The following is a 27,746-nucleotide window of genomic DNA, read 5'->3' on the forward strand; positions in this document are numbered from 1 at the left end:
GGCTAACAATGGCGAGGATCGAAATGGATTGTGATATGGATAAATTTTTTTAAAAGTGTCAGCACGTCAGTTTTTCAAAGGTTCAAGTTTGGCTCGAAAATCATTGAAATTTTGCAAAAATGTTGCTGCAGTGTGGACTTTCTTCAAGAAATTGCTTTTAATCATTTAGCTAGAGCTAATTACTGGTATGTCCTTATTACATAACTTTAGGTACCATTTCATGAGTTTCTAACAGTTTTAACCAAATACAATTATTGTGACAGTGTCCCTTTAATTTAAGTAGCTGTATTGTACAAAGTAAAATAAACAAAGAGTAAAATAATTTTAAAATTGAATAAGGGACATGATAATTAGTTGAGCCAGGAAGCTAAATTGGTAATAAAGCAGTAAACAAAATAACATTTAAGCCAAAATCATGCATATAATGAAAATACTCACCTAAAATTTAAGGTAAGATTTGATTTGATGAACTCACTAATGTCGGCACTTTTAAATGTTGCACTGGCTTTGTCACCGAGACTTTCACATCTGTGTGTAGACAGATTTGTCATTCTTGCAACCTAAAGATTTGGAAATTATTGCAGTTGGATATACATGTGTTATTGGCCAAGTGTGAGGTCAAGATGGCTGGATATTGGCCAAGTTCTTTGTTGCGTGTTTATGGACGGAGACAGAGTCAAGTCCATGTTAACATGTAAATAAAGAATAAGAATGAGGCCAATATCTAGCCATCTTAACTGAACAGCTTGATCAATGAAGGATTTATTATACGAAAAAAAGAGAACACTATTTTTTCCGGGACACAGTGGGTAATGAAGAGTGGGTAAGATAGCACCATCTTGCCAGCGCAAATGCTCCAAGGAGTCGATCAGTCAGACTTGCATCGGTAGGTAAGGTTAAGTCTGCATACCAGCCAAGGGGCTCATCAGGCTAGAGTTTATCCCAGTTTCAGTAGCATGAAGTGACCAGGAGTATTTCTACTCCCCCCCTGGATGGGATGCTAGTCCATCCCAGGGTTACCCCCCAGTATTAAATTCACCAGTACCCATTTACAGACCTGGGTGAAGAGAAGCACTGTGAGAGTAAAGTGTCTTGCTCAAGAACACAACACAATGTCCCCAGCCAGGGCTCAAACCTCCGACATCAGGCACACTAACCAATTGAGGCCACCGCACCTCCTATAGCCTTGCATTGGGTGCTGGCTTATTTTGAAAACCCTGCGCCATTTCATTGTTCTGTGACATAAACATGGCTATCGTAACATCATTGTGAAAACAATATTTCATGGACTTGTAAATTATTAGAAATTATCTTCCTAATTAAGATCTACATGTACTTACGGATGCATTAACACATGGTAAATAACCAGTTTGGTTTTGACCAACAAACTCATTGAACTCGGCACACGGGCTGTAAAGATAGTACCAGAAGTTTTCACTAACAGGCTTGGTAGTAAACCTGCAAAACAAACAGGTCCATCACTCCAAATGACTTAATAACTAACGTTAGGAATGGAGAGTGAAGAAAAGCAACTCTCTCTGATGATTTAATTTACCAGTCTTGTGTAATATCTAAGAATCAGCCAAAGTTCACAGGATTCCAGTCAGGTAGCATTTCAAGTTTTAATAAGCATAATAATATTGACTAAATATATGTGCGGGTCAAACAAGTTTAAGTCAGCGGACAAATATCTGAGTATATGTTGGCGCCAAATAAGGTCATTGTTTATTGCGTTCGACGAAGTGGAACGCAAACCTAATTTTGACCCGTGGCTTTTCAGAGTTGGTTGCCCTGTGCACGGTTCTAGGCTGAAAAAAACCACATTCCTGTAAGGACACCAAAATGGTCACCCCGCTTGATTTTGGCAGGGGCATGTCACGGCCAGTAAACTGGTACCGTTTAATGCTAAGACATGTGATAAGACATGTGGCGAACATGTGAGTATGTGAGCAGGCCATGTGAGCTCGTCTTTCCGATGGATCTTTTTTTGACTTCTTTCCATTCGGTTGTTGTATGCCTCACTATTATGTGCTCTCAGCGTTAGATTTTGACGAATTTAAACGCTTCAACGGCAGCATTTATCGCAATCTGAGGGAATTGTCCTTGTTTATTAACACGACTTGGCTTTGGCATGATAAACCGTGGTAACAGCTACATTTTGATTGCATTTGTTGATTAGTTCCAGTCGCGACAGATAGCTCAGTCTTTATCCGGTCGAAATTTTATTGTTTGGAATTGGTGGAAAAGTACTCTGAAGGCAAGCAAGATCCATAAGACTACTTTATTCATCAGGGGAAGTACTCGAATTAGTCGCAAAACAAGCACGCGACTGCAAATGCTAACTTAGAATAATGTACGTAATTTAAATATTCTATGAAACTTGAGAGACTACAGAAACTGGCAGCGTCACGCAACGTATAAACAAATCATGACCTCTTCACTAGCATGGACTTTGACACTATGCATATCTGACTGTAAAACCTCGGTTGCTGCTGAAAAATGTTGATTTTAGCAATAGACAAAGGTTGAAAGTCAGCTAGTGAAATCATTTATTTACGATATATAATTATATATTAAAGTGAGAGCGTCGAACGCACTCTCATAATCTCTGATTACTACTAGTATATGCATGTAAAATGCCTGTAAATAAATTGCATATCAAGAATAGATCTCTGCATAAATGCATAATTACGTCTTATTACATGACTTGAAACGCTTCACCTCATTTGCATTGATAGTAGAACCAAGCACGAAATCTAGTCCCTCTTGATTTCAAACAACTACTGCCTCGCTACTCAGTGTACCTTGGGTTCGAAGAATTACCCTTCAAGGGTAGAAGATTGATATATTTCCTGGTGTTGTTTACTCCTTCCATATAGCACGCACAGCTCTCATATCCTTCAGCTGGAACGCATTCAAGAGCGATGGAGGTACAACAGACGGCCGCCAGTAACATGCAAATGGCCAAGACTTCTTGCTTATTTGCCATCTTTCTCATGAATTATTGAATTTTCGTGCAAACGCCACAGGAATATCACAGAAATATTACGTTTCGATGCTCACGCACGTGAGTGTCAGATTTAACCAATCACAAAATGGGTACGGTGTGAAGGGAAAAAAAAGAGTAACCAAGAAAAAATATTGTTTCTTTTAACATTCGTAGCTCATTCGACGATTATTTGCTTTTCGAAAGTTTCACCGATTTCTGAGAAAAATTTGGTCTTCAAGACAAACATTTTTTCTGAGAAAATGACCTTATTTTATTCGTTCGGTCACGTGATAGGGAATGTAAAACAATTTTTCATTGGTCGAAATGTATTCAGCACCAGTTTCTCTCCGACAGCAGACATAAACATGGCGGCTGAAAGCATGTGTACACAAGAGACAAACTCAGGTTGCGTCTTTTAGGGTTAGCCTATTGTGTCCCGTCAAAGCCGGATAACGGGGGTAAAATTCTTTAATCGAAAGTGAAAGGACGCTAGACTACGGAATATGGTCGCTGTATAAAGGAGACTCGTGTAATAATTTAGACAAAAGTTGGTGTAATTGAGCTAAATTCCTTGGATAACGCAGTCCTTGTTCGATTTACGAGATAAAAAGAAGTTTCGTTGATATTGGATACTTGCGAACGTAAAACCGAGGAGTTTTCTTGCTGACGGCATCATAATCTCGCAGAAATGGAGGAAAGTTGCTTGGAAAGACAAGAAAATGAGCTACAAGCTCTTCAAGCTATTTACATGGACGACTTCCAAGATTTGCGGGAAAAGGTAAGCTTTGATCAATGGATTAGTGTACACTGTACATGTACAGGTAGTGTGACCTTACAAGCGTTGACCACATTTGTTGAAATAATCTCACCATTGAGTGCAAGAAGGTCTTACTTAGAATACTGCTTTAATATGTGTACAATTTCTTTAATTAACGCGAGAGAAATTTAAGCTTTTGTGAAGGAACAATTATTGACAAGATACGCTGTGTAAAGGTTAAGTCGCTCACGATCTTGAATACATGTGCACCGAGTATTAGGCTTCATTAGTATTCTTACTAGCACTTTTACTTGACTTGATGGGAAGTAAATAATGGTGTTATTCATTTATTGATTGATTAATTGACTGCTTTTAGCTATTTCTGGTCAGAATGTTCAAATATTCAGACTAATTATTAATTAACTTTCAAACCTCATTACTGGTAACGTAAAACTTGCCACAGGAACGAATCTGAGTGTCTAAATTACTTTGGTGTTTTTTTGCAGCTAGATTTGTTAGGACCAAGTGAACTGTTCATATTTTATGCATGATATGTGTGTCTTAATTTAACCTCGGTTTGGCTCTTTTAGGCCTCTTACAATATAGTCTGCTAGTAAGCAGTAGAACTACATTGTAAGTAGCACAAAATTAAAGTTCAAAAAGGCCTTGCTGAAACCTGAGGTTAGAGGCAGCCTTGTAAAATGATAACAAGGTGTTGAAATATCTCCGAGTTGTAGAGATTTTCCAGTAAGAGCTGCTAAGGATTTGACAGATGTTTAACCAAAGCAACCTGTGAATACAAAATGAAGCTTGTTGCAGTGTGCACGTTGTGTTGTTTATTGACCATTTTTCCATTTGATATGTACATGCAATTTAATTTCTCCTTTGTAAAAAGCCTGATAAGCCACCGAAAGTGTGTTTGAAACTGACACCGCTACAGAGTGTTGTAGCTAAGGAAGTACATGCCAGGATTGACTTGATTGTACAGTATACAGCAGACTATCCTAATCGGTAAGTTATACAGTCATGTGGGTCTTAAATTTTGTATGTAATAGAGCTGTACTCCAATTAGCTACAGACCCCGGTTTTCTACATATATTAAACAATTAGATTATGAGCTCGAGATTTCTATCGTGTGATAGTTGACAAGGCGCAGCCCGTGTCAACTATCACACGAATCGAGAGTGACTAATCTAATTGTTTTAGTGTAAATCTACTAGTGTTCAAAACTTTATCTAAATCCTCTTCACAGACACTTCAAAAATGCTAAGAAGCGACCATCATTTTGTTAACAAGGGCTCAGTGCTACACTACTCACTGTCTATCACAGAATAGATAGTGGGTAGTGTAGCCAATCAGAGAACAGCATTCGTGATAGAACGCTAGTAGATTTATACTAATAGTGAATATATTGTTGGCAAGGTGCAAGGTGCAAGGAAGTAAATTATTGGTCTTTCATACATATAGGAAACAAGGCTGAGGAGTCAAATTGTTTCAGTAAACTCTCTAAAGGAATGAATCAAACTACCATTTTTCGTATTGCATTTTTTTAAGCCAAACATCAAGAATGATTTTTCATTTCAAGAGTAATGAGCATGTAAATTATCATATTTTTATTTAGCAAGTACTGTACAAGCAGTACCAACCAGATTTGTGGACTTTCAAATACTGATACTGAGTGACCATTAAATATTTATTGTCAATTCTGTGATTCTGCCAGCAGCCATATTTTGAAAGAATAATAAAATATAATATGATCTACATAGAGCAAAGAAAAGATGCTATGTTATTATTATTATATATTAAATATGTTATTAATATAAATGTCTTTCATTGAGAGAAATTTAATTGTGAATGCTTGTTGTTGTTGCTTGTTGTTAAGTACTCTTCTCCACTAATTCTCAGGGGTTTCAATACAATTTGAAGTAGGCAGCCAGTTGGAGTAGAGTAGGCGACGGTATTAAGAAGGGGCTGTAAGGCACCTTTTGCTAGGGGGTCTGGGGGCATGGTCCCCCAGAAATATTTGAAACATGGAAGCTCTGAAACACTATTTCCAGCGTTCTGGGCACCAAATTGTGTACAAAAATAAGGACGATTTCTTACCAGCAATAACGTTTTTTTTATTACTTTTACAATCATCGTGATAAATTTTAATTTTGTTTGAGAGAATCGTTCTTTAAGTACTTCAATGGAGAAAAAAAGTAGCCGATGTCTCTGATCGAAGTAGCCGACGCTCTTCGTCGGACTTCGGCGCTTACACCTGAATTCTCAATGTGATGACTCATTTGTAAGGGTTGTGAGCCTTGTACTACAACAAATGACTGCCATGTCTGAGTATTGTCTGTGTTTGACAGGAGTCCCAAGCTATCGCTGTGCAATGCTACAGGCATATCAAATGAAGATGTGAGTGAACTACACAATGAGCTGCGACGTATGGCAGCCAATCTCGTTGGTGAGGTAAGGTGTACATGATAGGTGTGCAGAGATTGGACTGCTTAAACTACATGTATTGTAAAATTCTTAAATCTCCTGGTTCAGGGTATGCAGACTGTAGTTTTCTGGGTAGCAAGACTTAAAGTTTGCAGTCACTAGGTCACCATTGCATGTGACTGAAAATGGACCAGGGCCACTAATTTTAGGTTAATGATCACTCCTGATTTGTGACCAATTACATGTAGCTATACAACACAAAAGAATAGCAGCAACACATCATGAAGTACAAACTATTTACAATTCTACAGTTACAGTGCTCTATGTACACACCTTACTGCTACCACTTAGGAAGCTTTTTGATTACATTTTGACATCTTTTTGACAACTTTTTGCATGCTTCTATTTAAACTGCCAGTCAAAATGTGGGAACTGTAAAGGGCAAAAAACTGATCAATGGATATCGTTTTAAATTGTCAAACTCACCTTTCACTCTGCTGAGATTTTCAAAAGCCTCAGCCAGCTAATGTTTGAAACTGGTGGCAAGTTGTTGCAGTCTGAATGGCCATACATGTATGAAATGGAAGCCATTAGAAGTTGTCAAAAAGATGTCAAAAAGTTGTCAAAAGCTTTCTTAGGTAGCAATGGTGAGGTCCATAGCACTGTAAAATTAAAGTAGCCCATAATTTAATCAGACTTCCTTTTCTTTTTTTCATCAATTCTAAAGTTGTTGACTTGGGGGGGGTTTAAGACCTTACATGTAAGAGGAGAAATTATGAGCAGTTTGCACATGTACATTTGAAAGTACAGTTTCAGTTCTCTTGTAATGAAGTCTGCATGCCACTGTACCTTGTTAATCATCTTTACTTTTTGTTCACACTTCAGGTAATGGTCCTTCAACTAGCACATCATGTTCAAGAAGGTCTTCACAAACACAACAAGCCACAGCTGTCCTTTTATGACAAAATGATGGCAAACAAGCGTAAAGAGGAGGAAAGAATCTTAGCTGCAGAGCAGCAGAAACTACGAAAGGAAATTGAAGCCAACAAAGAAAGAGAGGAAGATGAGGTTAGATACACCTCGTACTAACCAAGTTCTCGGTCCGTAGTGTGATACGGATCCTTGTTTTTCTCCTTCGATTTATGGCCCAAAGGGTGAAGTACCTCGGCCATAAATCAACAGGGGGAAAACGAGGATCTGTAAGTCACAGTGTGGGCCGAGAACTCCGTTAGTAAGATATTTATTATACTGCTACTTAACTGTTTGTCTGATGAGTTCTGGAATGAATTCTATTTGTGTTGAATGGCTTCAAATGACTGACACGTCGAAAGCAAAATGAGTCAAATTGAAATCTTTGTTAAGTCAATAGCATGTTTAATACACAATTACTTAAAGTAAAAGAAAGTTTTAAACTCTTACTTGCTATAAAACTTAAGAACGCTTGGTGGTAAATCAGGAAACATTTTGGCAGCAAAAACATCAGTTCTTTAAATTTTAGTGGGCCATGCTGTAGAATACAGCTCACTAAATTGGCCAATCACTGTGTGCGTAGTAACTGAGAGATATACATGTTCTGTAATAAAGCTTTTTACTGCACGCTAGGAAGTGAAAATTGAATCCCAGTCAAAAATAGCATAGTTTACATGTTTGTATTCTGTCCTTTAAATCACTCCAAATTCTTACTAATAGAGTCTGAGTTATGATTCCACATTTCTTCTTTACTACTGTAGAAACGTGAAATAGAAGAAGAACTGCAAAGGAGAGGAGAAGCCCTGAAGGAGAGCAGAAGAAGAAGGAATGTTGTGTTACCAGTAAGAAACATCTCTTGTTTTTGGTATTATTTCTGATCAATACATGTTCTTGAACACCCATAAAATTAATGATAACTGTATAATTATGTAGGGCATTTTTTGGAGTATAGTGGAACCCCGCCTTATGACCACCCCATTAACACAGCTACCCCGTTGTTATGGCCACTATATTCTGGCCCAAACAAAAGCTTAGTCACACATTTTCTTATTTAAAGAACCCCTTTAACAAAGCCACCCCATTAATATGGCCAGATTTTTGTGGCCCATTGCAATTAGTGACCGGATAGATGGGGTTCCACTGTACTTTGCATTGCTATCAGGAGTCAATTACAAGAAAGCTGTAAAAAGTTTCTTATCATCCATTTCTCATCTTTCAGGTTTTTCTCGAGTGTGCTTTGTTTGTGTTTGGGAGTGTGGGGCATCTTGCTGAACATTGCTTAATAGGATATTAGTTAAATTTACATGCAAGTTTTAAAAATGTGTTAAAAAACGCTTTCTTTGTTTCACATTCACATTCAAATAAACAATGTTCATTTAAATTAGATTATGAGCTCAAGATTTCTATTGCGTGATCGTTGATGAAGGCGCAGCCCTCACTGATCATCACAGATAGAAATTGGGAGCAAATAATTAATAATAATTATATTGTAACATCAGGGCTATATACATGTAGTTGAAGTTCCCATTAATGCACAGGTGTGTGTGTTATAGCCGCAAAAAATGAAAAGGACACAAAGTGGAAAAAAGTTTCGAAAAATTTTAGTAATAAGCAAAGGACCCCTGAAAAGCAAAAAGAACCCCCAACTCTTTGGAACTGAGGGTCCCAAGGACCCAAAACTAGTGGGTACTCTGTAATATTATATTGTGTTTGATTAGTGTACTGTAAATCTATGTGTACCACTGTAGTTGTTCAAAATTTATCTTTTGAAAATGTAAAGAAGCGGCCACTATTTTGTTGATAAGCAGACACTGCTAGGCTACTCACTATCTACAACAGAATACGATGTAGTAGGCACTAGCAATAAGAGAATGGCATTTCAGGGCAGGAAAAAACCCAGGTCCAATTGCCAGGGCAAGTAAATTTTGCTCTCAGGCAAGTAAAAATGAAAGTTTGGTGGTCCGATGGGCAAGTGAAATTAGCCCCTGTAGTCTTGTTTGTTGACAAGGTATGAACATTGCATGCCTATTGGGCAAGTAACATTTTAGTGGGGGCAACTGGAAACTGAAATGTACTGGCCCACTGGGCAACTGGATTTCAAAATTTTTTTCCTGCCCTGCATTTGTGATAGAATGCTAGTAATTAAAATAAATTTATACTTAGTACAATTAAATCAAATTCACATCAAATTTAATTGGTGCTTAACTTCTTACAAAATACATCAGATAATCTTACCTTACCCCTTGCTATGTTCAGTTTTTAAAAGCTCTTATTACTGCCAGGTTGTGCAAAGTGACCTTCATGTATTTTCAGTTTTTGATAACCTTGTTGATTATGAAATGGCAGGAAAAGAACCCTAAGACGGATCAAGTCACTCAGAGTTCAAAAACACGAGATGGTGATGCCAGCCCCGTCAGCCCAGCTAAAGAAATTCCCACTCTTCAGAGGAAACATTCAGGGAATGCTGTTGCAACATTTCTGCCATCCTCACCCAAGAAAACTGATGGAATACCATCAGGACACAGCATCATGAGACGCCGGCGGAGCTCTGAAGGTTTGACTGACGAGTCTTTCACAGGGACACGAGTGATAAACTTTAGCAACAGAGGGGAACGTGTGGTACATTGTGGAAAATGTCTTGGTGAGTTTGAATTTCGACTGTTCACAGCCATTGATGCTCAAATTATAAAATTATATTTCTCCTGTTATTGAATGCACGAAAAGAGTTGTGAGAGAACTGGAGGAAAGCACAATAGTGGACACGCAAGGGGGTCATTTGGGTTGCGGTGAGAAGCAAGGAAAATAGGTTGCGTTTAATCATCTGAGTTGGACAAAAGTGAATTCCTTTTTCTCCAGGATCAAGGAATTCCAACTGGTTGAAAGTAGGCAACTCTTTGTCATCACCTTGACAACAGTCAGAAATTCAATCATGAATACATCATTAACCATGTTCCAAGGCAGTTCATACCTGCTGAATGTTTTTAACACGCAGTTCACACCTGGTGATGTTTTTAAAGCGATAAGTGCGTTGTGTAAATGACAAACTCATGTAAATCAGCACCAACTGGATAAACTGGTTAAACTGGATTTTTGCCTGCTTGATTATAGGTCAGGGGTCATCTGGTTCAAGAGTTTACAGTGCCATGGACATCACTATTGGTGATCTAGTAGTGATGTGTGAGTGGAGTTTGTCTCCACATCAAGCGGGCACCAGACGTACTCTGAGCATCACTGATAACCAGCAGCAGGACCTGCAAGGAAGACTTATGAAACAGGTTTGACTGGAAAGCTACAATGGGCGACAAAAGACAAATGCGACACTTTTCGAAAATGACGCTTTTCGATATTTAATCTCTTATTCTATTTTATTTGCATCCAGCGTTAATTCTCTGATACCCGCGGTCCCCCAGTTCAATGTTGTGTAGGTGCTGTGGTCTGTGCAGTCTCAGAAATAGAAAAATCAACATTGTTTGCGGGGGAAAATCGAATCTTTACTTACTGCAAAGTGTCTTAACGCTTTTGTCGCTTATTGTAGGTGTATGATATGCTCACTAACGGTTGGCGCACACTAGGGGACATTTTGCGGGGATGTGAAGGAACAAAATGGCCTCAATTGTTATTGTTGCATAGCATCAGCTTGCGTGCGGTCCCTGCAGTATGTGTCCCATGCGCATAGACGTAGCGCACCGTTTGTATGCATAGGACACTTGTTGCAGGGAGAGTACACAAGCTGGTGCACATTAAGTATTAGGGAGGTTAAGAAAACCTCGACGGCAATGGCAACTTCGCTAAAGAAAAGGTTTAATGAGGATAACAATGGTTGTACACGTGCGTTATAATTCTTGGTACATTGATTTCTTTGCCGTCCTCTGCAAAACAACAACGTGAAATGATCAAATTCTGCGTTGTCTGGAGAACGTGAACCACGACGGCTAATTTTTTAAATTTTTATTTCGAATTTATCCATGTGTCAGATTCAGTTTCGTGATAGCTTTGATAGCGATAAACAAAGTGTATGACTTTAGAATACCGCGAGATTCGCAGGTAAAATATAAAATGACTTTTTAATCGACGTTGTCCTCGGCGTCGCCGTCGTGGTTTCTTAAGGTCCCTAATTTTCTCGCGCGCGATTAGTCCTCAAGAGGAACGCCAGGCTGGAGCGCTTTTCCAGTCCCTTGGCACCTCATGATTTCTATTTTGCTTGCCTGATGGCACGATCCTTACAGGGACCACTGAACCACGATATCATCGAATCAGATTTCGCATCTAGGGCCGTAGCTAGAAAAAAATTATGACTTCGGCAGTGACCATGAAAAAAAAACAACAAATGTATGACTGACGCAGTGTCCATGGTTTAATTCTTTTCCAAGGTATTAAGGGTGTTTACGATGAGTATAAACGACAAAAACGAGTTAGAGCGAGCTAATTAGAGCGAGCATCATAAGCTTGCAAGGCTACAGCCGTATGAAGCTAGTAGCCTGTAGATAAATGACAAACTTTCGTGTTTACGTGGAGTGTACCTTTGTTAATTGTTATAGACCTACTGTCATTGTTTTCTTCCGTTGGTAGGTTTCCAGTATCGAGCAGGAGATTTTGTCCCTAATTAACAGAGTTAGTCATCCCAATCTGACTCATTACTTAGCTGTAAATGTCCAAGACTCCGCCCCTACTGTTAACGTCCAGGTAATGAGCAGTAGGTAGATTGTAATTTTAATTTTCCTCTACCCTTTTGTAGCAAGTTCAGATGGCCAGGGTTATTGATCTTCCAAGATGTATTTTGGTGAGCGAACACCATCTTGGATTCAAACACGGACTTCCGCATGAAAATGTCGAACTTGATAGTTATACAAATGTTACGCTTAAGAGGTTGAAGACCACATGATTTCACGTGTTTATTTCTAACTATTCAGTGTCATATACAAAGAATCAGTAAATGCTGGTAAGATATGAAATGCATTGTAGTTATACTATTCTATTATAGCGCTTTGTCATTAAAGATTGAAATTGTATCTGAGCTCGGACGAGTCTCGTAGTGTAAATGAACACCGTACACGTAGCCGAAGAGGCCTGGGGAGAGACAAGAAAGAATCCTAGGGAGTTGGAGTGAGGCTGAAAAAGGAGTAAGGGGGAGGGGGAGGGGGGGGAAAAAGACGGCGTAAGTGTTTGCTGCTAACAATCAATCTTGTTGTAGCGCAAGAGGAAAAATTATTGTACTGGTAAGGAAAAGCAATTAAACACCTTAAGTTGCTTTGAATGGGAAAATAAATCTCAAAACGACTTACAACGGTCAGTCAAATAAATATACTTCTTCTTCTCTTTCATGCAGGTTTTGGCGGAGTATGTCGGCGGTGGAGATCTCGGTCTCCACCTAAGAAATGGAGGTCTGCCGTTAGCGCAGCTGCGAGAGTACACACATCAGCTTGTGGAGGCCCTTTGCTATCTTCATGGCAAGGCTGTGGTACATAAAGATTTGAGGGTGTGTACCATGCACATGCGCTGTTTTCAGTTTGTTATTACGGAGCTTAAAGGAGCTCAGTCACGTCACGCGGTCCCATCCCGAGGGCGTCAAATCTTTTCTTTCAGTTCAAATCTAAACGTAATGTATACGCTGTTTCCCTTTTTCGCAGTTGACAAGTTGCCGTCTGGACTCGGATGGGAATTTAAGACTTGCTGACTACAGCGTGGGAAAAAGGTAAGCGTCTCTCGTCATTTGTATATCTCATTCCTCTTGTCACTTGGTTGCTCTTCAAACGGGTTTTAGTGAGTTGAAACGATTGTGTGCAGCTACATGTACCACTATTTGCGTTTCTACTGACATAACAATATATACAACAGGCTTTTGGCAGAAAGCACCCGACTTCACCTTTCGAAGCAAAGGTAAAAACGTTTCCTTGCAAACTCTTACGAAAACCGTAGATTCGAAGTAAAATAACGTTCATAGAAAAGAGTCATCACACAAATTGGGACCCGTTTTCGTAGTATAGGTTAGTGTAGTCTGTGTCAAACAATAGTTTTGACATAAAAACCGCCAATTGCCTTAAGATTGGAACTAAAAGTTGACTTAAAATATTTTAGGCTGTCGGATTTGTATCAAGTTTATGGTGGTAACACGAAGGACGTGCAAAGTAATACAGGTGAAGAAAACAAAACAACTTCACGTTATGGAAAAACCGGCGACATTTACAGTTTGGTAAGTTGAGACGTGTTTCTGTTAGAATAAAAATAAGAGCTACAGTACCAGAACAACAGAAATATCAGCCTTTAGCTGAGCAAGACTGGAAAGCTTAAATTCCACGAACAGCCCGTGTTTCCTCCAAGCCGAGCGCAACGCGAAAGAAGGAGTGAAGGAATACAGGCCGCACTTTCTTTGGTATCATACTCGGCAGACTTAGAGAAACAAAGGGCTTCTCATGTAGGCAGCTCGAGCTTGGTTGAGAATGTAGTTTGTTTTGATAATCTGCTAATGTGGTTAATGAGACTTTTATTATTTGCAACTTAATGACCGAAAAGGAGCTGTAGAAACTTAAGATCTTATATTCAACTGAGAATAGAATATACTACTTGGCTGATTTAAGTTATTTTGCCTTTAGTCATGTGTCGAGACAATGTCCTGAGTTAAAGAATTTTGACTAAGATGCAAAACATACTTTGAATTTAACTCCTCTCGCGGACACTCTCACGAAGATTGATGTCGTAGTCTGTTTCCCTCGCCAATGAAAGCCACTGCAGTGCTGTTGCTATTATTGCAAGTGAATTCTGCACGGATCTCGATGCGTTCGAGCCGCAAGGGACCAAGACCAAAGGACGATGCACTTCCAGTATGGTCCTTGCACGTGGTTATAATAAGAAAGAGATGTATATGCATTAGGTTCTCAGTTTGGTGGTGGGATTAAACTATACAGTTATTATATGCTGTGTAGCTAAGTAATGGAAGTTTTTTGTGTGTAGGGTCTACTTGTGCTTTCTTTGGCTCTTGGAGAAGTGATCACAGGAGACGTGAAGGAAATACCGACTTCTTTGCCATCAGAATTACGTGACTTCCTTTCAAAGTAAGTGTTTCGTTCGTTCGTTCGTTCGTTCGTTCGTTCGTTCGTTCGTTCGTTCGTTCGTTCGTTCGTTCGTTCGTTCGTTCGTTCGTTCGTTCGCTCGTTCGTTCATTTGTTAGTAGAACATTTCGAAATTTAAATGGTTTGATAAAGTACGTAAGAAGTCTTACCGTTTCAAGGTGGCTCCGTTTTTAATTTGGGCGCACTCTTCTTTTGAGTCATAACAATTTCGGCTTTTTCTCGCGATGTGCACTATGGCCAAGACTCGAACCCAGGCAACTCGAACCCGGCCACTCGAACCCAGGCCACTCGAACCCAAGCCACTCGATCCGGTTTCCAACGCCGTTTCCATCGCGTCTCCGTTTCCATCCGTTTTCATTCGTTTCCATCGCGTCTCCCATAGATCCACATTAAGTGAGTGCGAAATAGTCATTTCCTAGTTGTTAATATCTTCCACAGTTGCCTAAAGGCTGACGAAAGAAATCGCTGGTCCGCTTCTCAATTACTGGAACACTCCTTCATAACTCCAGTTATTTCCAATGGCTTGCCAAATGGCCATCAAGACGCAGTCAGAAACAATGGTATCGTAGGGGATGACGGGCCATCATTCCTAGTTGACCAGCCAGAGCGTGAGGAGCCTGTGCCCGACTTTTCATTTTTTTCGGGTGTTCCTGGGAAATCTCGCGTCAAGTGCGAGTTTGAAGAGCTGCAGTTTCTTGGCAAGGGAGGCTTTGGCAATGTCATTAAGGTTGGTGCACTTTTTGTTGTTATTAAAGGAACGAAAACGGGAGTGATCAGCCCAAAAGTTTAAAGGAGCTCAGTCACCGTTTTTTAGTTATTTTTCCCACCTAGAAAATTGCCTTTAGATTGAAGGAAACCTGAAAATACTAGTTTAAGATTGCAAAACACAAAACATAAGAGAATAAACCAAAACGGAACAAGGATGGTTAAGGATAGAGAAGATTAACACGGATTACAAACGAAGAACTTGAGAAATTTAGGCTAAACATTTCAAGATGCACTGTGACATAGCTCCTTTGAGGCCCTTCTATACTGATAGGTGTGCGTTTCCCGCTTTTGATGAACCTCATTCCCAAGGTCTCTCCAGAGGGCGGGAAGAGAGACCCTGGGAACCAGGTTGATTTTTGATGAGTTTTCACGTATTGTGCAAACCCAGGCTCTGCCCTCACTAATGTGTTTTCCTTTGATTCCTTTTGCACTAGGTGCGCAATAAACTTGACAACGGCTTGTACGCTGTGAAACGGATTCCTCTCAACCCCAACAGTTCCCAGTTCACCAAGAGGATCATGCGCGAAGTGCAGCTGATTTCCCGCCTTAATCACGAGAATGTTGTCAGGTCAGCGGCTTTGTCTTAGGACCCTACTGAGAGAGGGACAAGTACTTAAGTCACAGAAATGCTCCTTGCCGCTCTAAGTTTCGAACTGTTTGTTATTCGTATAATCCTTCCACAGTTTTGACTTTTTTTGGTTGTAATTATTATTCATTAATTATAATAATTAATTGATGATAATTAATGACTTAATTAATAATTTGTTATACTTAATTAGGTCATTAATTTTTGATTTATTATAATTATGATTAGTAATTAATTATATTTGTAATGAATTATTTAAAGGGTACGGTTACTTTATTAGCCCTGCTTCCTCTGTGGAATCATTCGATATTTTGCGCTAGATCTTTTTTTCCTGCCCTACAGGACGCATACTAGTTGTATTGGGTATTTTGGGACTGTTTTGCGTAAAGGACTCCGACTTGATTTGTTAATAACGTTAGTTTGGTCTTTTGCTCGTAGGTACTACAACTCTTGGATCGAAAACGCCGAAGAACAAGAAGGCGAGAAAACTCAATCAGTAGATGACAAAGCCGCCCAAAACCTCCCTTCTGCTGTATCTTGTGAAGACAGCCTCCTAAAGCTAAACCAGATCGAAGCACCGAGCGTAAGAAGTAATGAAAACAATGTAGAAGATTCTTGGTGGCAAGAAGGCGAGGAACCAGATCAGAATGGAGCGGACTCGTCGTCCAGTGGATCGCAGGAATCGTTTCGTAGCCCAAGCAAAACCGCCTCATCTAAGAGTCACAGCGTCTCATTTTTTAGCAGTAAATCGGAATCGTCTGAAGGTGTGGTGTTTATGGGAAATGCTGATGAATCTGTTCTTCAGTTTGGAGACCTATTGGATACAGAGGTATAGCTATTGCGGCTAGAGTTAACGTGTGACATTTAATTTCTGTGGATCTTTGTTTACAATATTTGCCTCATTAGTTACAGAAACATGAGTTCTGAATATTGAAAGGACGCAGCACGATTAACTGTCCCAAGGAATTTGAGCCGCGGATTTGATACTCAAAATTTTACAAAGAATGTATCAGCTCATTAGCGCTTTTCCCACCCAGAAATTTTGCAGCTTTTGAAAGCCGATTTCTACTCGAATATTACATCCAAGTTGACAAAGGATCTTCATCTGATTCATCACTCTCGCAACTTGTGTGGACTTTCCTGCAGTATACATTGTTCTCACATTCCAGTTCCCTATTCTAATCTGAGTCCTTGGGGTCATTAGTGGTTTGTTCAGCTCCTGAGCATCCTCTCGGCTTTGGCTCAAGGGCGTCATACTTTGCCTACCTAAGCAAGGTACCACATTGGCCCCAAGAGAAGGTTGCCTTCGAGTGTTTAAGGTTTCTGTAATCTGCTTTGTTTTATGGGGGCGGGTGATTGACCCACCGCCCAACCCCCAACCTGGAGGACCAAGTTGACAAAACTTTCACCAATTCGAAACCAATTCAATGAGTCAATTCGTGTCTAGCGTGATGCCTTTCCTGCGCTAAGTCGTATGTTAACGAGGAAAAATGTAAACAGAGACGCCAGCAAAGATGCTGCTATTGTCACGACTGTCGCGAGTTTTCCAAAGATATTTAAAGGAGCTATATCACAGTTTGCGCATATTTTAAACTTAAGCCTAAATTTCAAGTTCGACGTTTATAATTCGTGTTAATCTTCATTCTTAACCATCCTTTTTTTCTTTATCTCTTTAGTGTTTTTTTTATCTTAGTTAACTATAATTTCAGGTTTCCTTCAATTTAAAGGTAGTTTTGTACGTGGCCGAAATATTTCAAAATACCGTGACTGAGCTTCTTTGATCAGTATCTCTGGGGAAAATTGTCTTCGGGGCAACGGGCACGAATCGCAGCGATTAACGTGTAAAATTGCCTAGTGTGTCATCCCCCATTACGTTGGCATGGTTAATTTTTGAATTACCTATTGTCTAACCTCTTTGTTTCTCCATGCAGTAGAAATGTTTCATAGTAAATCGGGAAAAGTCACATTTTGAACTTGGAACTACAAGAGAACAAACAGTTAACAACTATTAGACGAGGTTGAGCAAAATATCGTTATTTGTCAGTGGCGAGCAGATCAAGACACTGACAAATAACAATATTCAATTTGCGATACCCGAGTTCAATAATTGTTTTATCATTCGATCAACAAGTTTTTTCATATTTAAATCACTCTCTGACAGCTCAGGGAAGCGATCGGCCATTTTTCTCTCAAGAGTGTGATTACAATTTCACATGAGCAGAATATTATTTGAAGCAAAACACATTTAGACGGTATTAAGAATGAGCAGACCATTATTTGTGAACAGTTATTTGCAGGTCACGTGGTGAGCTCTCGGCTAATGAAAAGAAAGAAAAAAATGTATTGAATGATAATTCTTCTTGTCTCTCCTCAGTCAGATGATTCTGACGACGGAGTGGAATGGCAAGAGACTGGAACCGAGTCCAGTACGGAAAACGTAGGACTGCAGTATTTGTACATCCAGATGGAATACTGCGAGAAAAGCACCTTGAGGAACCTTATTGATGAGGGCTTGCATCAGGATAAGGACCGAGTGTGGAGGCTCTTTAGAGAGATCGTTGAGGGACTGGCCCATATTCACACGCAGGTGATTTTAGGGTTCAAGGAGCCACGTAACAGTTTGCACGTTTTGAAAAGTTTAGCCTAAATTTTACAAGTTCGTCGTTTTTAATCCGTGTTAATCTTCTCCATCCTCAACCATCCTTGTCACTTTATGGTATATTATTTTCTCTTAGTAAACTGCTATTTTCAGGTTTCCTTCAATTAAAAGGTATGTTTTTACGTGGCCAAAATAACTCAAAATGCCATAACTGAGCTTCTTTAAACAGAACAAGTAGTTTGGTGGCATGCACAATTCAATTTTCACTTGCATAATCTGACTTGGACGTAGTAGGAAGCTATCTCAACTCGATCATTTTGTTATGGAATTTCAAATGATTGACTACTCGCGAAATACCTTGATAATTTTTTGTTTTTGTTTTTAACTTTTGAAACAGGGAATCATTCATCGAGACCTCAAGCCCGTTAACTTGTTCCTAGATTCTCACGGCCGCATTAAAATCGGCGACTTCGGCCTCGCAACCACGCACGGTATGACACGAGGAGGCATGGGCCCTGATTTACCAGATTCAGTTGACAAGACCCAGTCTTCCAAGAGCAGCTCGACCACCAAAGAAAGCATGACGGGTAAAGTCGGCACGGCGTTGTATGTGGCACCGGAGCTGGGTAACCGCCCCGGCGTACGAGTGAAATACAGTCAAAAGGTTGACCTGTATAGCTTAGGGATTATCTTCTTCGAGATGTGTTACAAGCCTCTGACGACCTCGATGGAGAGAGTTAAAGTTTTAGGCAACCTTCGAACGGTATGTTGTTGCATAATGAGCTTCCTCGCGGCGGCCATGCTGGTATTTGCATCAAAGGATGACAGTTTTATTGTTTGGGACAAGAATATAGCCCCGAGGGTCAGAAAAATGCTCTGTTGTAAGAGATCGTTCAGTTTGAGGTTATATCATTTCTGCATTGTGATCAAAATCTCCCCATTAACCCGAAGACCAGCTTAAGTCTGTGGATGAAACCCTAGTGTGTGACCATTCAAATGAAAGCTATTGAGCAGTACTTTCATGTGGTACTGTTTATTATGCTGTACAAGGTGATTCTAACTTTTAAGTCTGTGGATGAAACCCTGGTGTGTGACCATTCAAATGAAAGCTATTGAGCAGTACTTTCATGTGGTACTGTTTATTATGCTGTACAAGGTGATTCTAACTTTTAAGTCTGTGGATGAAACCCTGGTGTGTGACCATTCAAATGAAAGCTATTGAGCAGAACTTTCATGTGGTACTGTACAATGTAGTCTAACTGTTCAGTCCTGAGATTGCTGTTCGTGTCTGATTCTCTGAAGAACTTCAATTTAGGTTATCTCGATTTGTATCTATCTACGCATAGTTTCTGTTTTATTTTTATTTAAATCCGAAGTTTTCTCTCACTTATAAATCAGTTCATCGGTTTTTTTTTCTTTCATTTCATTTCAGGAACGAATCATTTTCCCGGGAGAGTTTGACCACAAGCGCCTCGCGAAAGAAACGATCGTCCTCAAATGGCTTCTGAAGCACAACCCCGAGGAGCGTCCCACCTCCCAAGAGCTCCTTCAAAGCCAGTACATACCCCCCAAGATCGAAGACGGCCAGTTGGACGAGGTACTTAAACACACGCTTGCATCAACAAACTCTACTCGCTACCAGCGACTGATGAAAGCCATGTTCTCTCAACATGTCTCGTCAGTTAAGGACGTTACGTACGATATTGACGTCTACGCTGGGCAGGTGTCTCCATGCGCGATCCTTGCGCAGCAAATGGTTCACGAAAACGTGAAGTCCGTTTTCCTGCGGCACGGCGCGTTGCGGTTGAGGACGTCGCTGCTCGCGCCTCGCACGAAGCTATTTGAGCAGCTGGAACTTGCGGTTAATGTTATGGATCACAGTGGCACGCTTGTCACGCTTCCGTACGATCTCAGGGTACCGTTCGCGCGTTATGTCGCGCGAAACGGCATTGTGCACATGAAGAGGTTTGACATCGGCTGCGTGTACCGTGATAAGCGAATTCTGGGTTCGCATCCCAAAGAATTGTACGAATGCGTCTTTGATATCGTGACCGGTACACCGGAAAACCTCGTTCCCGACGCCGAGGTGCTTCTGTCGGTGGCCGAGATTATCCGAGAGTTTCCGTCGCTGAATTCTCGTAATTACTACATCAGAGTGAATCACGCTGCTCTCATGAAATGTTATTTGGCTTCCGTGGGCATCTCGGACGAGAGACAGTTGGAATTACTAGCGATTCTTCAAGAGATTCGCAGCGAAAAAGACAGAAATGTTCAAATCCACGCGTTCGTCGAGAGCTTGCAGCTCAGCGAACACACAGCTACTGCGCTGTATGACTTTTTGGACTTCGAAGGCCCTGTAAAAAAGTTGCGAGAGCACCTAATCGGGACCATGAAGCGAAAAACTTGGGTCGGCCAGGCTGCGCGCCAGTCGTTTCACGATCTCGAAGAGATCGCGTCGCACGTTGAAGCGTTTGGAATCGATTTACCCGTGGTCGTTGATACTTCCATGGTGTACAACTTCAATCATTTCTCGGGGTTGATTTTTCAGTTTGTGGCTGCGAACAAACGGAAGCGGAAGCGAGGTGGTGTTGACATTCTCGCCGCGGGTGGTCGATACGACAAGCTGATAAGTCACTTCCGGCGAGGAGCAGAAGCTGCTCACCCCTCCCCTGGTGCGGTGGGTGTGAGTATCGCCATCGAGAAAATAGTCGCAGCTGTTCTGGAGGACGAAGAGGACACGATTCCCAGCGCCTATGACGTCTTTGTGTGTTCTGCGGGACACAATCCTATGTTGGCTGAGCGCATGCGTATCGCGCGTGATTTGTGGAAGGCTGGGATCCGGGCAACAATTTGTTATGATTCTAAGGACATGATTCCTCTGGAGGAACTGCAGGAGTTTTGTAAGCAAGGAGGAATTCAACATATGGTGGTTTTAAAAGAACAAGAAACAGGCAGTGTCAGGGTAAGTCAAATAAATGAAGTTTATTTTGGTTTATTTGTCTTTCAGTTGGATTCCTGGAGTACTTAAGAGGTATTTTAATTACAGAATTACTTGGCAGCAGATGTAAGAGGAAAAAAAATGGCGGTTCGGTGGCAGAACACTCAAACAGTGGCAAGCGCGCGAGAATGTGTAACTGGTGGGAAGCGCGGTAAAATATTTCCCAAACCTGGCCCTTCCAGCTGCTTAACGCGGGAAAGCATCTTGTCCATAGCTAGCCCTAGCCCTAGAATCTTAAAGGGAGCCTGTTCATAGAGTAATAGAAAAATGATTTCTGCACTAAATCTTCAACAAACCGTCTTTGGGTGCGTGAAATTGTTAAACTCAAAACTCCTCAATTTGTACCTGCGATTTGTTGTCTTTCTTTGCTTGTTTGTGTGTTTGTTTGCTTTTTTGCTCCATGTAATTTAGATTAGTCAGTCAGTCAGCTGCTTTCCTTTTACTTATAGGTGCGCTCTTTAGACAAAGAAAAGATTGTCGAATCTCGAGTCCAGATAAAGGACCTTGTGGACCATCTTCAAGGGAAGCTCTCCACAAGGCCTGAAACCGCTGAGTCCTCTGCACCCCTTAGTAACAAAGGAACAGGGACACAGAGCGGTAACGAGCCAACTTCTACGTTTGCCCCAGAAATGAAGGTCTCGTTTAAAACACAGGAGAAGATGGCGTGGAACACTAAGAAGAGATACGAGAGTTTAATGATGTCCAGGATAAAACCTTCCCTGACTCACATCAATGCAAAAAGCGCCGTTGAAGTGATCGGGGTTAGTATAAAACCGTTTTAATTTATTCAGTTCTGTTCGTTTGTCATAACGTTTTGATCTACCACTGCTACCAGCAATTCAAGCTCTTTAAAGTCTGGTTTAATCTAATCCACTGCATTAGAGTAGCCAGGTGATTTACAGAGGTGAAAAACTACGATTCTCAGTTGAGTTAGGCATGACGGAAGTTCAAACGTTAAAATTGTGTTGTTGGGCACGGGCAACTGGCTCCGTTGCCAGTGGCAACTTATCGGCGTTTGACGTCGTTAGCAACAAAGCGACGCACGGCTGTTGATATTGTTACCATTGGAAACGAGGAAAGTTACCCGTGACAACAACGTAATTTTAAGGCCTTCGTCACCACAGCTCCGTCGCGCCTTACTCAACTGATAATCGTAGTGTACCGCGCGCTCGCCGGCAGTCTCTGCCAAAGTTTCAACTTTCCGAAATGCGCCAGTTTCAAGCCATAGGTGAGGACAATAGCTAACCGTCAATGCCGGGCAGCTTTGTACAGTATATGCATAGAGGATTTGATAATCGTTACCCATCTTGTGTCCTAGCCCATTATTTGCTTTCGCACGCCTCTTTTTGGAACGTTTTCTCGTATAATTCTTCCGCATTTTCCGACTCTTTCGTAGTTGTTTTAAACTTAGTGGAGTCATATCGTTATCAAAAAAACAAGATACAATACCATTCTATTCTAAAATACAAAGAACGATATACAAAGGTGAAACAGCGCGATTCATTTGCATCTGCTACTCATAGAAAGACACGTGATCCGAGACAAATTTTACGTGGTCCTTGTAATTTCATTTTTGTCCAGCTTACGTCCATCCTCTCCATCGCAAGTCCGCGCCACCTTTTGATGAATTCAGGTCGTTTGCCGCAGACTCCTCTACAAACTGTAATAATTGTTTTCGATTATTTTTCGATCCAGGTGTGCGTTTTAGCTTGGTAGCTGGAGGTTTGGCACCCACCTAGTTCGCAGCCACATCGACTTGACTCGATCGAGTTCGCTCCTACGTCAGTATCTGACTTCCGCATCTTGAATCATTCCATATCCTGTTTTTATTATTAAAGAATATCCAACTATCTATGTGAATGGATGTTCGTTGGGATGTTCAAGTCAAGCATGTGATGTAACCGGTCGCTTCGACTAACTCAGACTTGCAAACGAAGCGAACTCACACTTTGAATTCGAACATGAAAATTAAGCCATGAAATAACTTGTTATTCATACTTGCAATAAAAAAGTTTTTAAGACATTTCATACCTCCAGCCTACCGCTATTTGGATTTGTTCTCGGTAGCCCCGAGTTCAACTCCTCGACCGCGTTGTGTAAATAACCAACTGGTCGGCCTCCTACCAGTTGGGATTCTTAATAATTTGTGTTCTATTTGCGATATTTGGTTACAGTGTCTTCAATTAGCACAACAGTGCTAAATACATTTGACACTTAAATAAAGTTATTACTTACCAAGCGTAAAAGCCGTCAATCTTTCAAGGTCGACCGATCGATCAGCAGGCTTTGTTTAACTTTATTACTGGACGTATCCTAACCTAACCTAACCTAACCTATCCTATCCTATCCTATCCTATCCTATCCTACCCTAGCCTATCCTATCCTACCCTACCCTACCCTATCCTACCCTGCCCTGCCCTACCCTACCCTACCCTACCCTACCCTACCCTACCCTACCCTACCCTACCCTACCTTACCCTACCCTACCCTACCCTACCCTACCCTGCCCTACCCTGCCCTGCCCTGCCCTGCCCTGCCCTGCCCTGCCCTGCCCTACCCTGCCCTACCCTACCCTACCCTACCCTACTTAGTTCATACTCGGGAGCATTTTAAATTTTTGATCGAAGACAAAATTTGGGAGCGAACTTGAAAAATCAAAAAAGGTAGGGGTGAACTTGAAATTGAAAGTTTATGATGAGTTTAGATGAGGTGCAAACTTGGAAGGTGCGAACTCGGCTGGGTGCGAAACAGTTAGCTTCTCAAAAACAAGATAAAAACACTAGCCTTTTTTCTCTAACCTTGTTTCTTTTGTTCTTTAGGTTGACCTACCAGGTTCTGTTCTACGCAGCATGGCAGCTATTCTGGATCTGGATTCTAACGAAGATGCCTTTGACGCGAGCGTGGCAACTATTGCTGACAAAAACCCTCGCTACAAGAAATACATTGGACGTGTTTGCGATGATATCAGGGATTTGAAAGTGTCTAAGAAAGTACCAGTTGTTTTTGTGTACAGTGTAAAAGATGAAATGTTTAAAATCTTTTTCTAAAGGAAAGGGTATTTTTGTAGATATTTGTAGTCATTAATTAAGTCAAAAGGTCGTGTTCTTTGAGTCACACAACTCTTCAAGGTGCATGTGACCAGTTTTTCCGTGTACAGTACAGGTAAGGAAGATTTTTGTAAGAGTCTTCGTAGTCGGTTATTGGGTTACATGAGATTGTCCAGTCACATACCATTTGCTACAATTAAGTCTTTGTAGTCGTAATTAGGTCACACCAGATTGCCTGGTCCCACTACGTTTACTAAGATCGGGTTCTTTGAGTCACACAACTCTTCCAGGTGCATGTAACATGTTGTTCTGTATCAGTGTAAAATACGAAATGTTTATAATCTTTTTCTAAGGGAAGGAACATTTTTTTTGTAAGAGCCTTCGTTGTCGTTTTTTAGGCAATGCAAGATTGTCTGGTCACACAATGCTCATTAAGGTCGTATTCTTTGAGTCACACAACTCTCGTAGGTGCATGTAACCAGTTGCACATGTTCTGTATACACTGTAAAGCACAAAATGTTTTAAATGTTTTTCTAAGGAAAGGAATGTTTTTGTAAGAGTCTTCATAGTCGTTAATTAGGTCACATGAGATTGTCTGGTCACACAATGCTTTCTGGGGTCTTTCTTTGGGCACACATCTCTCCTAAGTGAATGTAAACAGTTGTCTTTGAGTAGAATTTTAAAGATGAAATGTTTAAAATCCTTTTCTAGGGGAAGAAATATGATATTTTAGTCTTTCTCATGTAGGAGTCACTGAAGTCGTTTTTTGGGTCTTTTGTGACATTCCCTGGATAGATAGAAACTTTATTAAGAATGTCATCAACCACCTAGCTGGGGAAAAACTCCCCTACTAATACGGGGACATAACAAAAACGAGTTAAATTAGAAGAAAATACTAAAAAAAAAAAAAAAAAACCTATAGCTATTGTGGGTCACACAATACTTATTAAGTCACATTATTTGGGTCACACTCAAATAAAAGACTCTTTAAATGTTTGTAACTAAAGATTAATATATAACTAAGGCAAATGTTGTCATATTCTTACTTGTATTTTTGCGTAGCAAAAAAAAAAAAAGAAAATAAATTCTGCAAAGTAGTATCCTTCCGCTGTGGCAATTTCTGAAGCAATTCATTGTTATCCACAGGAGATCAAAATAAAGAACAGTAATTTTCAGCAACAGATAGTAAGCTGCCATCAATTACAAGGCAAAGGAGAAGTGCCTGTTTTCTCCTTGCTCAATTCTTCCCGCTTGAGAACTGTCCAAGATGAGGACATAGGTCCACCGGGATCCATGTAGAGGAGTCTGATTTGTTTTGCTCAGTTTTGAATTTTCACATGGAAATAGCATCCAATCAGACACTGGATCGACCTCCTTCCCATGGCACTAGGTTGTGGGAGCCAACCCCAAATTTCCCTTACCCCAATGAAGAAGGCACAGTCTCCATACAGGCCAAACGGCCAATCAGGTTAGCACTTATCCCGGTTTCAGTAGCATGAAGCAACTAGGAATATTTCTACTGCCCCCAGGATGGGATGCTAGTCTTGTCTTGCCCAAGAAGAAATCACAATGTCCCCAGCCAGGGCTTGAACCCAGACCACTTTCAGATTCAATTCAGATTCAAGCGAATTGAACATGAGGCCATCGCCCTTTCCAAAACCAGCCCTCAAGGCCATTTCATTTGTTTATTTATTTATTTATCCATATAGCTTTTTACATCATTCACATTGGGTGTAATTTGTTCCTGCAAAACCATTAATGGAGTGAATCCTTCTGCTATTGCTAAAATAATATTAGGGAGAAAATTACCCTCAATGGCCCACTTTGAATTAAAATATATTACAGATAAATTTTCACAGGCAAAATTATATGATTATTTACCTTTTAACAAATCACAGCACAGGGCTGTTGAGCAAAGGCCCTTCTTTTCAGGCTGGAACATTAAAAAAGATTTTGAGAAAACTTCAAGTACCCCCTCCCTACCCCTCTCATATGCTGTCAAATTTCCCACCCCAATGTACTTATTGACAATGTCACTCAACCAACAATTTTTCGCGTTTTTCACACATTTTGTAAAACTTAGCATGTTCAGTGTCATATATTTTCATAAGTTTGCAGCATATTCTTACGAAACCCCGTATATCTACCAACTTCCGCATGACCAATCGAGCGGCGAGGTTTAAGTTTCGTTTGAATGAAAAAATCTGAATAGCGTGACATCGTCATAACGGCCCTTAGCAGCCACCCCCTCGGGGCTATTTCGATTCGCCAAATGCTTATAAAACTACCTACGAAAATTCATTTTACAAAATTGTCAAAAGCGTTGGAAAAACTTGTTCTAGTATGTTTCAAAATTACTTTAGTAAAGCCCAAGTCATGGGTATACTATGTAACGTCATACAATTACTCTATCAATTATTGTCTTCATCTTCTTTCAATGTAGTTATCGTTGCAATAGCGCCAAACATGTAGGTCGGGACAACGTTTTTGTTGGTCACAGTTATTTCCCATGTCGAATACAACTGGAATGCTGGTCTTTCGATGACTCCCAACGTTGAATCAGTCTTAGAATCTTTCAACTTGATCGTTTTGCCGAACTCCAATCGGAAACGATCAGTGCGGGCAATTTCGTCGCCATCGGAATTTTTGATGACATAAACCTCTTTGGTAATTCCTGAACCGCTCCAACTGTATTCGATCCTGTAACTAGTCGAGTTGGTTTTCCACTGTTCTTCAATATCGTACTTGTCTGTCCAACTCCAAATCTTCTTCTTAATCACAACCGCTATCTCTTCGTCCTCGTTCAACATGTACACACTCCAGGTACAGGAGACACATTTTCTTGCGTGACCGATTTCATCTCCGCTAGGAGTCAAATACAGCATGTCTTTGTAGATATCGATACCTTTGGGTCTTCGGGCGCGATACTCAGTTGGCAGCTCCCATTTCTCCGTGGCGTATGGCAGATTTTTCTCGGCTTGGTACTTCTTGACGTTCAAGCCTATAGCAAGACCGACAATCAATATCACGATAGCCACAACAACGCCGATTACAACTCTCGTTTTGCTGCAAACGAAGCATTTGTCAGCCAGACCCATGATTTCACTAAAATCCACGAAAAATAATTAAAGAAACTTCCGTGCCTTTATAAATTTCACAGTTATTTTCCAATCTACGTCATTAAAGAACGTTGAAAACCCGCCTGTGCCAGCCACAATTGCAAACTCGGTACCAGGGTCTTATCTCTTCCTCCTTGTGACGATAATTTTCCTGTCGTAAGGCCAAACTAACATCTTCTTCTTCTTTTTTGGAGCGAAGGAAACTTGTATCGCCAAACACACACGGGCGATAAAAATAGACCTTTTGGTCCAATTACCTTAATACCTTTTATCTTATTCTGAAGAAATCAAAAGATATATTTTTCTTTCGAGAGAATTTCTCGAGCTTATTGAAGTTGAATAGGCCATTGCTGAATTACCTTGTTCCTCTGTTTCAAAACGAGTCTTCAAGCGAAACCTTTCCGGTATGAAAATGAG

General features: G+C 40.6%; 3 protein-coding genes across 3 annotated transcripts in view; 1 reads left to right on the top strand and 2 right to left on the bottom strand.

Annotated features, from left to right (window-relative positions):
• LOC145470604 (uncharacterized) overlaps nucleotides 1-3,186 on the bottom strand; it is a 13,182-nt gene extending 9,996 nt beyond the window's left edge. The window contains exons 1-3 of the mRNA XM_081454409.1: nucleotides 2,805-3,186; nucleotides 1,341-1,458; nucleotides 439-560 (exon numbers count right to left, since the gene is read on the bottom strand). Of these exons, the coding sequence (XP_081310535.1) occupies nucleotides 439-560; nucleotides 1,341-1,458; nucleotides 2,805-2,998 (434 nt within the window). The 5' untranslated portion in view covers nucleotides 2,999-3,186. The remainder of the gene's footprint in view (nucleotides 1-438; nucleotides 561-1,340; nucleotides 1,459-2,804) is intronic.
• A 165-nt stretch (nucleotides 3,187-3,351) lies between these two features.
• Nucleotides 3,352-25,284, top strand: LOC145469690 (eIF-2-alpha kinase GCN2-like). Its single transcript, XM_081453469.1, has 20 exons — nucleotides 3,352-3,767; nucleotides 4,642-4,757; nucleotides 6,101-6,203; nucleotides 7,062-7,244; nucleotides 7,907-7,987; nucleotides 9,492-9,786; nucleotides 10,254-10,420; nucleotides 11,715-11,828; nucleotides 12,472-12,621; nucleotides 12,773-12,837; nucleotides 13,221-13,335; nucleotides 14,094-14,194; nucleotides 14,651-14,939; nucleotides 15,415-15,548; nucleotides 16,005-16,395; nucleotides 17,941-18,153; nucleotides 18,563-18,928; nucleotides 19,598-21,127; nucleotides 21,613-21,924; nucleotides 23,983-25,284. The coding sequence occupies exons 1-20, from the start codon at nucleotides 3,678-3,680 to the stop codon at nucleotides 24,208-24,210; spliced, it is 5,043 nt and encodes a 1,680-aa protein (XP_081309595.1). The 5' UTR covers nucleotides 3,352-3,677; the 3' UTR covers nucleotides 24,211-25,284.
• On the bottom strand, nucleotides 25,277-27,438 carry LOC145469798 (uncharacterized). The gene has a single exon (XM_081453608.1). The coding sequence runs from the start codon at nucleotides 27,306-27,308 to the stop codon at nucleotides 26,622-26,624; it is 687 nt and encodes a 228-aa protein (XP_081309734.1). The 5' UTR covers nucleotides 27,309-27,438; the 3' UTR covers nucleotides 25,277-26,621.
• Nucleotides 27,439-27,746: the final 308 nt, after the last annotated feature.

This window comes from Orbicella franksi, chromosome 15 (assembly GCF_964199315.1).
Source record: "Orbicella franksi chromosome 15, jaOrbFran1.1, whole genome shotgun sequence".
Classification (NCBI taxonomy): Eukaryota; Metazoa; Cnidaria; class Anthozoa; order Scleractinia; family Merulinidae; genus Orbicella; species Orbicella franksi.

Excerpts from the sequence above, each read along its gene's own strand:
- LOC145469690 (XM_081453469.1), top strand. The coding sequence starts at position 3,678 with ATGGAGGAAAGTTGCTTGGAAAGACAAGAAAATGAGCTACAAGCTCTT. Across the intron at positions 7,988-9,491 it reads GAAGGAATGTTGTGTTACCA|GAAAAGAACCCTAAGACGGA; the intron begins GTAAGAAACATC and ends ATGAAATGGCAG. Across the intron at positions 9,787-10,253 it reads ACATTGTGGAAAATGTCTTG|GTCAGGGGTCATCTGGTTCA; the intron begins GTGAGTTTGAAT and ends GCTTGATTATAG.
- LOC145469798 (XM_081453608.1), bottom strand. The coding sequence starts at position 27,308 with ATGGGTCTGGCTGACAAATGCTTCGTTTGCAGCAAAACGAGAGTTGTA.